Below are 18,039 nucleotides of genomic sequence, written 5' to 3'. Positions count from 1 at the left end.
TCCTACAAAATGCAGTCATTTTCCTCATTTGTTGTGAAACAATATTAACCAAATGGTCCATTTGCTGGAACAGTTACAATTTATCACACACACAAATGAAAGCCTGGGGCTTTACATCAGTGGCCACCGTCTGTAACGTGAAGCACTGGGCTGCACCCTGGTCTAGGTGCGTTTTATACCACAGCTAACCTTTGTTACCTAAGATCACTTCTGCTTGACTTGTCTCACATTTGATCTAAAGGACATATTTGGTATTATTACAATGTCTATTACTGCTTGCTCAAACAGACACAGTTCTCACGTTTTCTGAATAGTATCAACTTCTACAAGATAAAGAGACGAGATTTAAGTATTTTAAGGTACTTTTATTAAATAAATAACCAGTAATAGCACTGTAAAAAGTGAACATCTGTTAAAACAAAAAGGCACTTAAAACAAGGATATGACGATGATGCAGTTTGAATGGTCAAAGGCAAATATACATGGCACATGTCAAGAATGATGTGTCACTCATGTCACATGAAAAACTACGCAATCTTAGCTACAGGGTAAAGGCAAATTTACAGCTAAGACTGCCCAAAAAAAAAAAAGGGGGGGGGGGGAAGCTTGTGTCAATACAAAAATATTACAAAAAGAATAGCAACCAGATACGTTAAAAAGATTAGAAGGGTGACAAAGCACCAGGCTTTAAACCAAGGAAACACTACAGAATAAAGACACAGTATGACGTAAGGCCCTTGTGTGTTTGGAGGATGTCTTGGTAAGGTACTTCATGATACTGCCACTCAGGGCTTGAATTTACAAAGAAAAACTAAGCAAGTTACCAGTCAGCAATTTTTTTCAGTAATGGCACATGTTTTAAAGCTATATTTTCCCTTCTCAACATTATTCTCAAACCCTTTCATTTTAACCATAACCTGGCAATAAGCAACTTAAAAATTAAAAGTAAGTATGCACACACTTTTCAGTCTTTTACACTGTTCACTTCCAACTTGCTCAACTTACCATACACTTAATCATATGCCTAGCAAGTAGAAGACCAATTAACCATTAGCTCCATGCTACGTGAGTTTAATTAGATCTGCAAACTCAAGCCCTGATTTCCCTGTAAAGCTAAAAAGTTTAATACTAAATGGCTCAGCAGAGCCCTCATGCTGACTGCTTTACCCATGTCCCTCCCAGTCTGCCACAGAAGTATCGCGCCCTGCAGAAGACCTGGATTCACAGCACAGGAGTGGAAAAGCTCCGAAAGGCACCATGTGACCTTGGCTGACTAGGCTACACAATCTCAAGTTTTTTGTCAGACCCCTGGCACTGATCACTTTTATTCGCAAAAAAGATAAAAATAAAAAATTACATATGGTACATTTTCAAAACCTGCACAGGAAAACAAACCTATATGTAATGAATTAGTAAAATCACTGCAGTTTGCCCTAAATCTATCTTACTGTGACTACAAAAATTGCTACGCTGCATACAGTGTTGTGAAGTTATACAAGCAGTGTTCATTTTCCCTCATATTTAGGATTGACCACAGTTGTCACTGCACTCTTGTAAATAGGATTTTCACCCTAGAAAAAGAAAAATATTTATATTAGCATTTAAAGAGATGAAAAAACCCACTGCGTTTGCGAGAAGTGCAAGAATTAGCTTAAGAAATTACCCATTAATGTTTTGTTTGTACACACAAACAGCTTAAGTCAAACTAGTTCTTCCTCTAGCAACTAGAACAAAGGCATGCTCAGCTAATAAAGCAAAGGGTTAGGGCACAGTTCTGTTCAGTTTACACCACAGATTTCCTTCAAAGCTGCTGAACCTCATTTGGCTATCTCAGGGCTGAGCCCTCAACTCAGGGGTCTGCAGCCCATGATGATGTTTAAAGAACAACAGAATTGTAAACAACATTGTCTGAAACCATGACTGACCACAGACCACATTCTGTCATAATAAACATTTAAATAGCTTATATCCTGTATTATAATTTAATTTGAGAAACAAAGTGGAAAGGCCTGTACTATTTTGATAATACACATTCAATATATATATCTCGAATATTTAGTACTTGTCATTCTCATTTTATTCCTGCAGGTCCTCCCAACCCCCATATGTGCAAAATGCACAGTTAAAACTAAAACTTCTGTACCGGTGCAAATGCTGTAATAAAAACATTACTTCTACCGATATGAGAAATGCCTACAGAACAACTGCTTACATCTCTCTTGCTGAGATTTGAAAACCTCTAAATTAAGCTTATTTTAAGTTTCCTTTGTTCCCAGGCTTCCTTTTACCTCAGTAAATCTTACTCCATTTACGGCGTCCTTCCACACCTAAGATGAACAGCTTGAGCTCAATATTAATAGATAAATCTTAGTAGAAGAAAGGGCTACCGCTGGGACTCTACCGATACAGCCTGGATCTGCAGTACTGCGCTCTTATCACAACCTGAACTTCAACCTAAGTAAATGTTGTTTACCAGTACGAAGCTCTTCTGCGCGTACACAAATAATTCCCGAGGAAATTCAGTACAGTGCAGGTGTCAGCCTGAGTGCAGTTCTGGCCAGAACCTTATCTGGCCTTCAGCAGCAGCAAGGGAATCTCTCTCTCTTTAAAGTTCCCCCCAATCTGAGATGGCCTGTATAACCATATTAATTCAATTCCACTCTATTAAATTACACAGCATTTAAAATATTTCAGGTTAAAACAACTTTTCCTACAGTCAGAGGAAATCCTCCCCCTAGACACACACAATACCAGATGTGACTTTTTTCAGGGCCATAAACTTGGAAGATCAACTGGGAATACCACAGGATGTGTCAAAAGGTGACAAGGCAAGCAAGAAACCAACTTGGCGTGAAATCTTCATATGACAATTCCCGAGAAGCTTGCTGCCTTCTATTTGCAAGATGCAGTATGTGGCAAGTAACTGGTCTACCCCAACAGCAGCAGCTGCTGCTAAGGAAGGCCATTTAGCTGGTGTACTGCCTTTTTGTCATGGTTCCTTTCACAGAAAAAGGGCATTTCTCCTTAAAGCTGGCTTCTCTACATGCAAAGAGCAACGAGGCACGTCCAACCCTGCCTAGACCTGAGAGACTCCAGCCTTGTCTCTCAATTCCAGCCAGAACCTGGATTGCTGGACAATGGAAGTCAAGGTTCTCTCTTCACTCAAGATCTGAGTCAACCTCATCTGGCTTGAGGTAAGGAGGAACTAGGTGTCCAGTGCTGGCTATACTTCACATGGTAACAGCAAAAGACCCTTCCATCAGTTCCCAGGCCAACTCTGTCTTGATTAAAAGTATATCAGCTACTGGTTTGGAAAGGAATGGAGAGTTAAGAAAAAGATTTTTAAGGGGTTTTTTTGGGTTTTTTTGTTTTTTTTTAAATCATGGAAATACAGTGTTGCAGCTAGTTCTCAGCCAGACAAATTAATCCATGCAAAATCACACCCCCCCAGTAATTTTAATAAAATGATTTGCAATAGCAAGATGTAAATGAAACTGGAAAAACATCCAGGGATAAGGGATTTAATCCGTAACTGAAGTATCTCATTATGCCTCAAAGTTCTTGGCAATGTACATTGTTTGTTTCCTAGACAAGTTTTAATGGAGAATTCTTAAAAATATAAATCAGTAAAGTTTATAACGCAGAGAAAGTCTGTAAGCTTAATAGGCTGTATCATATGCAGACTAGATGATATTGCATGGTTTTTCAACAGCAAGGCATTATACAATAGTTGTTATACTGTGTTTGTAACCTTCAACATTGTACAAAACAGACTATCCCCGGCAGGTACAGGAAGGTATATGTTTACATTTTCTTGTTTGTAAAAGAGAGATAACTTCTATCAGATAGCATAGGAATCAGTCTAAAGGTTAGGACTAAAACTTTGAAACTTGCAGGGGGCTGCTCATACAGTTAATCTGAATCTGGATTCAGGTTTAAACCACAATTTGCATAATGAGATTGTAAACTTTTTACCATAATGCTTTTTCAAGAGAAATCAGAATTTGAAATTTACATGCTCTTTAGTTCGCATAAGCCCTATTTACAAAGAAATTGAAACTTTGTACTGTCTTCCCTTGTACTTGCATTTTAAGATCCGAAGAACGCCCAGAAGCACACAGTGGGATTGAGGTCACTGAATAAGGCACTTAGCTAGGTGTCTCCCCATGTCAGCTGAGTGTCTCGGTTCCCATTACAGATAATGGAGATTTAGTCAACACACGGAGAACTATTCAGCTTAACCCAACCTTACATTTGATCAGCTAAACGGCTCTTGAGGCTCTACTGCCTATAAGCACAACATAGGCGCCCGAGGGATTTGCCAGTCCTTCCCTGCTATCTTCCGTTAGACAGGCAGTGACAGCCCTGGCCTTTTCAGCCATACTTGGTCACCATGTCTGAGCCTTGGCTTGGTGAGGTCTTCTACAGATAGCTTATCATTAAAACTAACATGGAAGCAGTAAATAAATGTCCACTAGTCCAACATGAATCTCACTGTGCTTAGGGCCCCTCACAGCTGGCACATGGTACGGACTTTCAGAGATTAGCAGCATTCCAGATTTTTAACTGGCTGCTACAACATGGTATGCCAAAGTTGCTGCCTTGGACAAATACCGCTGTTTTTAGATAAACCCGTTTTCTTTACACCACTGCAGAGAATACACTAGTTTAAGCATGCGAAGTTAGGGAAAACACTTTTGCTACATGCCCCTATAAATGAGAACACCATGCACAGTTAAACCAAAATAAAGATTAACAAACAATAACTATATACAAGATCAAGTGAAATACATCAAAATAACGATGGAGGTATTTTAAAAAAGTACCTTCATCAGAGAATAAAGAGCTATGTTCTTACAACAGTATTCATTTTCAACTAGACTGGGCTGTTCAGAGGATAACAGTTCAGTCTAGTGTTGCGTAAAGATGAACCTATTAGATAGGATGTTTGATTAACCTTCTTATTCCTTTTTTCTCCACGGACTTACTGTTTCAACAGTCACGTAAACTACCTTTATAGTGGGTTTAAGTCCTAGGTCACTGCAAGAAACTGCACTCTAGAATGTTTAATCTCATCCACACACATTATTCAAGAGCTGGTTCTTACTGTTTTCAGCTCTCATTAATATCCACCATTATTTCACAGTAATATAAACCAAGTCATCTGTCAACCTGTAAATACAACAATTGCATCAGAGGATGAGGCAAAGGCCAAGGCTGAGGGCAATACAGACGACAGAAGGCATCATCTACCATGACTGGAAGACTAGAGGAAAGCAGCTAGCCTGCTATTAAGTAAATACTCTCTGAATGGCACAAATCTAAACCAGAGAGGCAATGAAGACAGTTAAGGCCCACCGGTGGTGAAGGGACACTAAGACAGCAGCTACGCTACAGGTCAAGGACAAATTGAACTCGGTTCAACCTAGCTGGCTTGAGCATCAACTGCAAGGCTGCTGTGGCGGCAAGTCATTCCCAACATCGTGGACCAGGACTGGTGAAGTATTCAGGCATCTGGTCCACGACAAGCGGCGTGGTGCTGCAGGCTACTCACTGCAGTAACCAAGCCACGTGAGTGTACGACCACTGTGGAAGAGATGGAAGGGTCACACAAACCGCACGCGGTTTATTTTACTGTATACATATACACCTGGAGGGAACCTACTGCAGTGTAATTTTCTTGTAATGGGATTTCAGATGACTTTCTTGCCTTGGCAATACAAGACAACCCTTTCTTCACCTAAATGAAAGGTTACCTCAACAATCTAAAAGCCTCAGAAAATCTTAGTTATAAGGGAAAGGAGGATTTTCTTCTTTTACTTCCTGTGGGTCACCTATTCTGCCAATACTGATCTCCTTTTTGGTGGCCAATAAAGCTAAACGCACCTCCCTCCCCAAAGTTCTGATATTTCTATGAATACCAAAAAGGATAAAGTCATGTTTAAAACCCCACACTCTTTCATACTTTTAATCTTTGCTGTGAGTGAAACAAAAGCCTAGAAGTCCCTCCATTTACACGAGAAAAAAAGCTTTCTGCAAGAAATACGTTTTTGAGGAGAAACGGCAGCACTGAGGACATTAGATCCTGAAAGAGTCATGGGGTAGAGAACAAGAACACAGAATGGAAGTTACACACGATATGGTTTGTTAGGTGCTTGTCCTGCATGCAACAGAAAGTACACAATTAAGTGAATTGCAGAAGAGAAGGTAACAGAGACTTAACCAGATGGATTATGTGAAGTGTTGTAAAGGAACAGAACTCCATTTCCTCCCCAGAACAATCACCTCTGAGAAGAAAAATGGAAAAGGAGGTGAATGTGGTCGGTGTGGCAAGCAAAATGAACATTTTTACAACCAATTTTGGACACACTGCAGAAGTGAAATGATTGCAAAGAGAAAAAGAAAGTATATTTCATCAAGCAAGAGCTCAGAATGCTAGACAAAGTATTTGAAGTCGTCATCACAGTGAGGACAGATAAGAGCTTAAATAAATACTCTTAATTCCTGCTTTCTCCCCTCATTTTTCCTTTACAAAATCTTTTGAGGGCAACACTAAAAAAGGGAGACAGCAGGCAGAATAAAATTAGAGATACAGATCCTTCCCTTCCACTGGCTCCTGAAAAAGCCCTTGGATATTATTTAAAGGGATGTGCTGCCTCCCCAACTTCTTCATTCCCCTCCCTCTAATCTGATCTCTATACTTATCTCTCAATGCTCTTCTGACATCCATTCCCCATCTCATCCTCTCTTTCTCACTCCTGCCCCAGCAGCTGGGGATTCCAGGGAAGGAGGAGAACACCTAAAGCATTCAAAAAAGTACAACCTCAAAGTCTATACAGAAGATATCCATCGCTTCTGGTATACTGACTTGCTCTTCTGGATGCTGCTGTTTGGGAAGTCAGCATTTCCAAACAGAAATGAGGTATTCGGGCAGAGTTTAGGAGAGACTAAAAAACTCGAGGAAGATGCATCTGGAGGGGACTAGAGCAGTTCCTCCTCTCTTACTGATGTTTTTTTTCTACGGAGACCCCCAAGCTGGCTGGGCTACAAAGACTGTGATATTGCCAGTTTCAGTAGAAACAGGGATGGAAAAAATAAGATGCATATTTAGTTATCAAGTCAGTAGCGTATATGCATTTCACACTTTAAATACAGGCTAGTTCTATACTAGGTTAATAAGGCAAAGCGGGGGGGGGGGGGGGGGGGGCAGGCTACTCTGAATGTTCCCAGAGTTATTCTAATAAAAATGTGATATTTATAAGCTGCGATATCTGAGGAATATCTAAACCTGCTTTGTGAACATATCAACTTTAAGCAAATGGACTGCTGATTTGTAAATAATAGAAGACAAACCCTGCCCTGAACACTTGTCTCTCCACAATCCAAAGAGCTTCTTCAATTCTAACAGCTCTTCTATTATATAGACACATATTTATCCCACTCCATCCAAAAAAAAAAGAAAAAAGTCACTTGTAAAATAGCTTAAGCCAGTACTGATGGTATTAGTAAGCAAGCAATCTTGCTGTCAAAACAAGTTAAAAATTTTCAAGCTGCATTCTTTAAAACCCCAGAATCAAAGCAGCAGTAGATAAACTGAGCAAGACTCAAACTATGATTAACTGACTGTGACACACAGTGAGTTTGAAGTGACATGCAAAGGAAAAAAGGCAAGAAAATGAAAGAAGATACAAACTGAGACTTAGAGACCAGCTTTACGTCCATAGTTTGGATTCTTGAAATTGTTAATAGGACTCTTGTATATTGGATTTTCTTGCTGAAGTAAAAGAAATGGTCAATGTCGAATAATTCAACAGGAAAAAAAGAAAAGTAACATTTCTTAACTATCACTGAAAAAAAATAATGCTATATGTAAAGAAAGATGTTAGTAATATTTTTTCCAGCATAGAATTAACTGATTTTCTTAAATAAAAACAAAAGACTTCCTAGGAGATTTTTAAAAAATTATTCTCTCATCAAGCATACGTGGGTGTTGACTTCTACAGAAATGTAGCAAAGTGGTTTTGATTAGCAGATTCCTAAAATTTCCCAGAGGCAGCGACCCTATAGCCTATGTAAGCCTATAAACCATAGGCTTGGTTTTCTTGCATACTTCTCCGTTGACAACGGGTTGGGAAGATTTCAACAAACCAGTACCAGCCATGACTTTGTGGCCAGTTATTGAAATCTCCCAACTAAACCTGTATGAGTATTTACATGATCTCTTTCATAAGCGTAAAATTTTCTTCTTCATTTTATATAAAAGTGACTCTCACCTTCTAATGAACATTTTAATAAGATGTTGGAAAGTGTGGTAGAAATACAAAGCTGAACTATTCTGTCACCATGGCATTTTCTCTCTGAAATTTTATTTCAACTGAAGTTACTGCTTGCTTTTCTAACCCCAGAGGTACTTCTCAAAGAGGGTTGATTTTTTTGTTGTTTGGTTGGGGTTTTTTGTTTGCTTTTGGTTTTTTTTGCTAGTGGTAACACCTAACATGTTTTAAAGTCAGCTTAAAATAAGGATATTTCTGTTCCTCCATAGGCCAAAAGGCAGGAATACAATCTGAAACATTTAAGGCACATGAACAAAACCCTTCTATTCTTCTTCAGCTACTGTAGCTTTTATACAGATAAAAGCCTCTTGACTTACCGTATCCCACTTGGCATTCATCTTCTCCTTTTCAAATTTAGCAAATTCTCTTCTGTCATGAATGATCATTAGTAGTTTCCAAATCAATAATAATGCAAGTCCAATAAGAACAATTCCAGCAACCACACCAGCTACAATGGGAACGATGTCAGGGCCGCTGGGGCATTCTAAGGAACAAAGCAAGGGAAGCATGATTTTACATAATGGTAAAGTTAATGCATATCTAAATGCTTTTAAAATTTTGTTTTGTACTGAAGCCAGTATTTTGAATATCAGAGATATGCCAATACTATTTTCCTTTCAAATAAGGGAAGTTTTGGAATGTGTACATCCTGTAACATCCCAGCTTGGTTTTATCCTTCTAATTTGTGTTTAATCTTAGCAATAGAACAACTCATGTTCTGAGGATAAAGTCTACACACTGCTAACCCCTTAAGCTGTTCATCTACAGTACTGGAGTAAAATAACTAGCAATTGTATTTTAAACATGCAAGAGCTCCAAGTCAAAGGTGGTGCTGGAGGGATAAACCAGCTAGAGTACAAATGCAGATTAGCAAAACAGTCCCACATACTCTATCAACAGCATTACAGAAAAAGGGTGTTCCTCATTTTACCTCAGGCGGCTGCTACTGTTAGTAGCTAATATAGAGAGATAAGTAAGAACTTTGCTTCTGGGACAGATCTTTTTTAGGATATTTCTCATCTTGGAAATTGACCTCTGCTGAAATAAATTTTAAAAAAGTATTTCTTCTTTGGATAAAAATATCATGTACTTTCAAAATAAGTTAATTATGTGTTTGAAAAGAGTAATACAGATGCAAAATGATTTAAGGTGACTGACATAGAAATAATAATCCTCCAAAATAAAACCCAACTCTTCTATTAATAGAAAAGTCTCAATAATCACAAACTGAACAAGGGCTTCTGCAGAGCTTAATACACAGACTGAAGGAGTCAGAAGCAAATAAATGCAACTCCTGTGCTGTCCATAGGAAGACTGCTCCCCCAAACTGCAGACTCCTAATCTTGGTGGCTGCCTCTGCAGGAGTGAGGGAAGTGGAAAGGGACACAGCATGAATTCCTTGGGAACCAGTAAGGAACAAATGTCTGTCTGCTCCACCAAATACAACTCTACTGAACAGAGCTTGTTCCTTCAGCACTCGTACGGCACAAAATTAAGGTGCCTCCTGGTGCATGAAGGCTTGATTCAGCTCTTAACTAAGGAAAGAGAAGTTTATCCATGAAGAAAAGGTCACACCCCAAAAGTGTAGGATATATGCTGACTTGTCCTAAAAGAAGACAGGGCTCAAGGTCCTCCTCTATACTTTGGACTACATTTTTAGGAAATTTAAAACATTCTGAATTGAAATGGTATTTATTTCTAAGAGCCACTAACCACTGATCTGTATTAAGTGATGATCACCCAAATAATCAATTCTGAAAATTCCTTGAGTAGAATACAGCACTAAACCTTTCAACACAGAAGTAAGGTGTGTATTTTGTATCAGGTTTATAAAAATCAGGAGACCACACACTGCTGTTGTACAAGATCAGAATTTTTGCACTGTTAGGTGCAACATCCAGTGATTCAAACTAAAAATACTCTTGGTAAATAAATGGTAAATTACTGATCGAGCTATAGAATTGTTCTCTCTTTTTTTGTATCAGAAGATTGAACAAAATCAAGAACAGTTGACTATTAAGGATTAACTAAGCAAAAGGCTTTTCAGATCTATTCTTGAAGGTACCTCAGTTAAGTAAAAGCAAAGGCTCCTGGTATGAAATAATTTAAGCAGTTTGCAGCACAGTACACAATTTTGTGCTGTTGGGTTTCTTTGTATAACACTGGTCCCATATTATTAAGAAAAGGAAAAGAAAAAAAGCAGCAAAACCCCAGACACCATTGTTTCTAACCTGTAGCAGAAGCCAGGTAAAAAAAAAAAAAAATTTTCAAAATCTATCTAGGACTTGCTACAGGACAGGTAAAACAAGCCTATAAAGTATGTCAAGCAGAAACATGAAATGCTTTCACAAATACACATATCTGATTGACTTTTTGTTTTAAAAAACCAAAACCTGTTTCTGTTAGTCTAAAGGTTTGAAAAAACTAGACCTAGAGAGATGTACGTTTTTCTAAAGCCACTCAAGTTCCAGACATCCACGACTCTCACTCAGGGAATAGGTACCTATTTCCAAATGCACGTAACTCATGCAAATCAACCAGAGCTACTTTGTAGCACACAACAACTGCATGAATTAACAACAAAGATGAAGGGAGAGTAAGCAACATCATGTTCACACCTGGGGTCTCTACCACGTGGACACTGGCTTCACCATTTGAGTTGACAGAATATGTGAAGTAGAACCAGCAGTCATCAACATCCTTCTCTTTGCAATGAGACAATGGATCGGGCTGTCCGGGCTGCGGCAACTTGTCTCGACTTTCTACCCGTGTCATGTTGAAATGCATACATTCCTGAGAACATGTTTCCTTCTTTTCTCCCTTATCGAAAGCTCTACATTGAACGCAGTCCCTGTGGAAGTACAAATCAGAAGCAATGCTTTTTAATATGTCCATGAAAGATTTCTAGCATTTAATCTAAAGAAACATAAAGGAGAAAAATGTGGACACCCCGCCCGCCCCCCCCCCCCCCCCCCCCCCAACCAATTCTTTTGCCACAAAGGCCAGGAAAAAAAATGAAGCAAGACAAAACTTTTTACTGGCCAGAACATTTATGTACCTTGTGATTAACAAAAGCCCCTTAATAAATTCCTCTTTCCCTGGATGATCCACAAGCTTCAAGGACAGGAAAAAAAAAAAATTACCTAAATGTGTAAAAGGAAACAAGGCTAAAACTTTTTCAACACCTCCATCTGGAAAACTAATACTCTCACAGAAGGCAGTGTAGGAAAAGAATATTTACAGGGAAACAGTATCTGAGACAGACAGGTTAAAGAGAACAAACTGAGTGACAAGCTTTACAGTAGGATATTGCTCTGAATAACTCACTGAAAAAAGCAGACTGAGCAGGATTTTTATACTAAAAAGACTGCACTGAGAGAAAAACCTTAAAGTCAGCTGCACAAAGCCAGGAATCAGCCCAGCCACTAATCATAAACTTATTTCAAAGTTTCCATGCAGAAAATGCTTGGTTTCCAAAAACCTGGATTTCCAAAGGCAGGGATGCAAATTTCATTGGCCCACACAAATCGAGGTTTAGTTTTCGACTGTCAGTATAGTCTGACTTTTTCAATAGTGTTTCAGAATAAGTTTTAAGTAAAAAGGTTAGCTGAAGTTTTAACTATTCTGGAAATAGCACAGTATATGTATAGTTTCATTACATTAATTTCAAAAAGTCAAGATGATGGGACTTTACAGCCTGTCACATTATAGACCTATGTTCCCTCCAGCTCTGCAGAAGGTTGGCTGTCAATAATCATACACAAAATAGGGGAAAGCTGGAACCTGCCCAAGTCAATCTGAATGGTTAAAACTGATTTAACATAACGTACACGTTTCTGTGCCTAACAAAAAATTGGGAGAGAATTTAAGAAATAACTAGCCTACCTGGAAGCAATCAAAATACTGTATTAATAATGTTTTGTTTGTAATTATTGATTCTCACCAACAACTTTTACTGTTTAAAGGGATGATACGATACGATGTCCCTACATTTCAGGGTAAAGCACAGTATCAAAAGCCTCATTTTAAAAATTCTGCACACATAAACATCACAAACTCAAATGCACAGAAGCTTGGACTTGCTTTTCTAGGTACTTACTTGTGTTCTGCACAGACACCGAGGCAAGTCTGACACATTTCACACGTGGGGCCTTGGAATTTGGGATCTGTACAGTTACAGGTGCCACATTCGCAGGTTCCTCTTCCATTGCAAATCTGCCCATTAGATGCCATACATGGGAGAGTATCCAAAGAACAATCGCACGCGCTGCCAGTGAAGTTGGGGAAACACTCGCACACTCTGCATTTGCAGATACCGTTTCCTGTGCATTGAAAAAAATATTTCAGTGAAATGAAGTCTAACATATAAAATTTGTGACAGTAAGAAATAAATGTTCACCATCTCAGGATAAATACAGGGAAAAGAAAACCCTGGTGTAGAGATAATGAAGACACTCATGAATTAAGAGCTACAAAATCAATTTTAGCTCCTTGAAAAGCTACATTTCTCCCCTTTTCCCATTCTCCCATATTTGGACTTACTTTCACAAACAAAACAACAGGACTAGGGAAAGCTGATCAAGAACAGTATAATGAGACAGCCATATCTCCTGGGTGGAGAACATTACAGCACTGCTTCAGTTCACAATTTTATACGTACATAGATGCATTGGTCACTACACTGTCTTCGCATCTATCACTATATAAATTTATAAAGCAACAGCTAAAAAGATAAGGAACGCACTAACTTAGACTTCACAACACAGAAAAATGAAACACCTTTGGCTCCATAGAACACCCCAATTCAGCTGTGGTGCTTCTGACCTCATCCACCCAACCAAACTTTATGCTCCTTACACTCCCTACACAGGAAACAAGATACCTGTATCTCCAGAAGGGTGATTTGGATGAAATGGAAAGATCTTTGGCTACACTCCTCCTTCTCCATTAAAAATAAAGTGTTCAGGTCAATACTTATCTGTCACCGTATATTTTGGAATGCCACCGCCATTGCTCCTATCCTTTGTGGAGCTGGTGAGCAATAGGTATATTCTGAGCAAATCGGACAGATGAGGTACTCTCACATAATTCAGTTAAAGCTTAAGTGACTTTTCTGCTTTATTTTTGTATCACAGTCAAAATTGAGGTAGCAGTTACACTCCTACCAGGTACCTCCACGCACAAAGCAGCCTAGGGAAGTTACAGGACAAAAATACATGCAGCAAAATAATTTAGACACTGGCTGCTGAAGAATTTTCTAAATTGTTTTTGATTTCGGGAATTAACTGCCATCAGAGGCTTGTTTCAAGCACTTAAGGTGCTTTTCTGGATCTTGCATGTTGTAATCTTCACTTACCTTTCAGAATAGTCTCAAGATAGCATCTCACTGGTATCTTGTCAAGCACCGAGTCAAGCACTCACTATTACAAGTAAGCTCAGGTCTTTCTCTCTTTTTATTGACGCAGTGGTTACACTGAGCCAGTATAACATTATAATCTCAGGCCAGTTGTCTCAGCATTCTTTACTATAATACCTGAGAGTAATTCTGTAATAAACAGCAGAAGTCAAGTTCACTTTACATCCTTCTTGGAACTGTGATTCAAGGAAGGCGAAATGTGTATTAACACACTCTATGTTCACGATGACAGCGAACTGTTTTATTAATAGACATTTTCAATCACTAAATCTCTGGATACTCTCATCTCTCTTGTCAAGTAGCTATGATCTATAAACTAAGTATCACTACTCTACAGGGTAGAGTTGACAGACTTGTAAACTGCTGGCCAGTTTTGCCTGCAGAAAACTCTGAAGTAGTTTCTCACCTCCACAAATCAAACCATTTGATCGATCACAGTTGAAGTTATCACATTCGCAGTATTTGCCAGAATATACTTCATTCGTGTTTTCTCTTTTCTTGCATACACATTGTCCACAAATGCATTCTCCATTGTTACTGCATATTTCTGTACTGTTCTCCCTCCTGCAGTAAGCATCCATATCCTCACTATTTACTTCATCTGTACTACATTCGCATAGTCTTCCAATACGTCCTTCATTACATCTGCAAGGTAAAAACACAACTGAAAATATAAACTTAATTAAAAGTCATACAATAAAGAGACTGCAAAAATAGCACAAAGGACAGGAGTAAAAGTGACTACTCTCTCAAGGGATACTTCGAGTTAAGCTTCAAATGAGATTTCCAGGTGACATCTACGTAGCTATTCTTGAAGCTGCACGAGCAAACTGGACTAAGTTGCTCCTATGCTGATTACTTATTCTAGGTGAGAAACTATGTGTCACCACCTCTAACTAAATTGCCACATAACCACTATTAATCCCTCTCTCATGTGACAGAACAATAATTATTTTTAAGTGACAGTGACTGTTCACTGTAGCTGCTGTCATCTATCAATGAAAAGATTTCCCATGAACAGCCATTAGGCAGGAGAGTAGATGAGCTTCAGAGCTGAGATCTTCAGGGATCAGCACTTCTCATTATCAAGGTTAAAATACCGATGACAAATGGAGGTTGTTTTTGTTCCCAGCAGTGATTGACGAACTGTTGTGGGGCATCAGAGACACTGCTTCCATCAGGAAGCTGCTACTGTTGTAAAAGGAAAAGGCTGTTCTTACCCATGGGTCCGTTCTCCCCTGTGTGAAACCATGGGGACACCAATGACAGTGATACCGAGTTTAGTAAGTCTTTACACAAAGATGGGAAAAATCTGCTTTCCTTATTTAAAGGGAATATCAAAAACTGACTGCAAAAATGGAGCAGCGTATCCAGTATTTATGGCCCAAGGTGGCTTATTCCTCAACTTACACAATACTAAGCAGTTAGGGGGCCATACCTCAGTCTTTCAAACACCCCGTTAACTACCACCAACAAATTCACCAGGCAGATGTTAGTCAGTTCTATGCCAAAAGTCCTCCAAGAGTGAACTCAGTATCTCTTGCTTTATTTTTAATAATAGAAACATATTAAACCATGAGGAATGAGACTTACAAATTTTATTTCGGTTACAGTTCACTGAGCAGGAACCAATACTGTTTTCCAAAGTCCTGGATCTTGTTTTCCTAGAGAAGTACTTAAATTCATTCTGCTCTTACCAAGTGCTTCCAAGAAGAAAAAGTTTTCATTCTTGCTGTAGGTTTCTTGGAGGGGAAAAAAAAAGGCTAAAACCTTGACTTTACTAGGTTGATCTTCAACCAGTCTCCACTGAAACTCTACGATTTCGCTCTGCTTTCATTGTGTGTCATTCATTGTGTGTAATTCCAGAAAATCCAGTATCATTTTACTTAATTTTCAAATGTGTAATAAGGAATACACATCTAATCTAATCCCTGTGACGGGCAATAATGGACATTTCGAAGGCATATATATACAAAAAAGTTATATATATGTCTGAAAGATTTATAGATATATGGAATTAGAAGAAACATTGTAGTAAGACCCCAAAAGGTTCAAAATAAAGTAGGGAGAAGAGATTGGGGATGTCATCCAAAATAAAAGGTTGTTCTTTTATGATCTTCTACTCTTCCCTGCTATGAAACAGTTGGTGCCAATCTGGGTAGGGGCTCCTACCAAAAAACTAGGAAGCCTTTGAATTTCTCAGAATCAACAGACCTCACATTAGAAGGATATAATTAGATCAGTATGAATACTTGCAAAAATATCACAGATTAATTCCATTCATTTTCTTCCATAAATCCATAAATTTTGCCATATTAAATGGGCCTCAAAATTAAATAAAGAAACAGAAAAAGCAGTAAAATCTATATAATTCGAAGGACTGACTCAAGGCCAAATTCAAATTCTGACTTGTATAGTAGTGCCAATCTAATGATCAATACTATGAATTCCAGCATATAGATTATTTGCAGAAATAAGACAGCATGTCAAAATATCCTAAAAGAAATAGGTCTGTAATAGTAATTCTTGTCCTTTCACTACCAAAAAAAAAGAAAAAAAGAAAAGTAAACCCAAATAAACTCTAATTAAGGCAACAAAGGTCTTGCTCATATTTCCCTTTTGCAAAAATAAATAAAATGTCTATTTATTTACCTGCATGCACCACATTCAAATGTTCCATTTCCTTCGTGGCAGGCTGGACTGTTACGTTCTCCTTCACTTTGACACTGACATTCACAGATGAACTGGAGATTAATTTCCACTTCTTCAGTGAATCCCAGTGGTTTAATTTTAATTGTTTCATTTTCTTCTGTCTTTGGACATTCATTAGCTGTTACATTAATCTCAAATTTAACCTGCAAAGAAAAATAAATGGAGTGCCACATTACTAAAAGGAGTTTTGTGTCTACTATTAGAAAGAAATACTGAGTGTTGGACATTTTAAATCAACTTTATATTTGAGTAGCAGCACGCATACTATAAGTTACCTCATCTCCAATTGAAATGTTAGAACATTTCCTTCCATCTTCTTGTGTGTCATTCACTCCATTCTTGCAGAAAGACTTATAACTGATTGTCACTCCTTTTGGTAGCTTAGTGTTTTCCAGGATAACCTCCGAAGAAAGGGACTAAAACAACAGTTATTAGCTAACTTCGAATTGAGTTGCATAAGCATTTTACTGAAAAAAAGACATTACACAGCTATGCACAGTTTAAGCACCAATCCCATGGGCACACTGGAATTGTGTAAATTCCAACGTGCCCAGAAATGCCAGCCCAGCGCTGCTCACAGTCACGCCACGGTGACCCCTTCTCACGGCTGAACCCTCTTACACAGGGTCGGGGCAGGTCTCCACAGATGTTGGAGGCACTTATTTGCCCCATGTACTCCAAAGGGAAATTTACACAACACAGCTGTGAAGAAAATATTTTGTGGCCAAACCCAGGAGTCCCTGAGGTTGATGGAGACATTTTCTTTGGGGTTAAGAGGTCGCAAAATGGCCCTTTTCACTTCCACATGTAAGGAAGGCAAGAACTGAAGATGCTGAAGAAACAGTGTGGTATTTGGTTGTGGATTTTATTTTTTAAAAGGGAAAATATGGATGAAAAGGTCAAGTGGCTTTAGGAGTGTACGCTTCTAGTCATCTAACCTCTTATTGCCATAGAGTCTGAACATCTAATGTGGTTTTACTGCAGTAGCAGTATATTTATACTTTAGTATACTCACTTCCTATTTTGTGGAAAAAAATAACATCCACCTTGGAGTATCTGCCTGAAAAACTCATAATAACTTAGTAGCAAGAAAAATTACTACAACCTGAATAAAATCTGAACTTACATTGTATGCATCAATGATCAGCTGAATCACATTGCTGGAGTTTGAAGACAACGTTCCCACTGCTGATTTTGGTATCAGATTTTTCAATTCCTTTCAATATTTACAAAAGTAAAAGGAGAATTACAGTCTTACAAACAAACAAGGTATAATTTGTACTGTAAATATCTGTATGGTGTATAATGCTTTAGTGGATTAACTAGTCAAAATCAAGTACTTCAAAAAACAAAGCTACAGTGTTGCCAGTGATCTTCATGATTTTTGAGGTTATGCATAGCAGTACTAAAATAAAGCAATACCCAGTCTTTTCTTCTCCTTTGCATTTTCATGTTAAATTTGGTAATAGAATACTAAAACCTTATCTTGTACAAGCTGACCACATATATCTTCAAGATCTTAAAGAACCACTCTTCCAGTGCATTAAAGATAGGCAGATAAAAGATGATTTCCAACAA

General features: G+C 38.3%; 1 protein-coding gene across 2 annotated transcripts in view; it reads right to left on the bottom strand.

The window, feature by feature from the left end:
- Window positions 1-368: 368 nt before the first annotated feature.
- The window catches only part of ITGB1 (integrin subunit beta 1), a 45,367-nt gene continuing 27,696 nt past the window's right edge, over window positions 369-18,039 (bottom strand). For both annotated transcript variants that reach the window (XM_075706493.1, XM_075706494.1), the window contains exons 9-16: window positions 17,588-17,677; window positions 16,737-16,877; window positions 16,402-16,604; window positions 14,156-14,394; window positions 12,433-12,655; window positions 10,952-11,184; window positions 8,651-8,817; window positions 369-1,571 (exon numbers count right to left, since the gene is read on the bottom strand). In XM_075706493.1, the coding sequence (XP_075562608.1) occupies window positions 1,506-1,571; window positions 8,651-8,817; window positions 10,952-11,184; window positions 12,433-12,655; window positions 14,156-14,394; window positions 16,402-16,604; window positions 16,737-16,877; window positions 17,588-17,677 (1,362 nt within the window). In that variant the 3' untranslated portion in view covers window positions 369-1,505. The remainder of the gene's footprint in view (window positions 1,572-8,650; window positions 8,818-10,951; window positions 11,185-12,432; window positions 12,656-14,155; window positions 14,395-16,401; window positions 16,605-16,736; window positions 16,878-17,587; window positions 17,678-18,039) is intronic.

This window comes from Pelecanus crispus, chromosome 2 (genome assembly GCF_030463565.1).
Source record: "Pelecanus crispus isolate bPelCri1 chromosome 2, bPelCri1.pri, whole genome shotgun sequence".
In the NCBI taxonomy this organism is placed as follows: Eukaryota; Metazoa; Chordata; class Aves; order Pelecaniformes; family Pelecanidae; genus Pelecanus; species Pelecanus crispus.
This window is presented reverse-complemented; position numbering and strand designations above follow the sequence as displayed.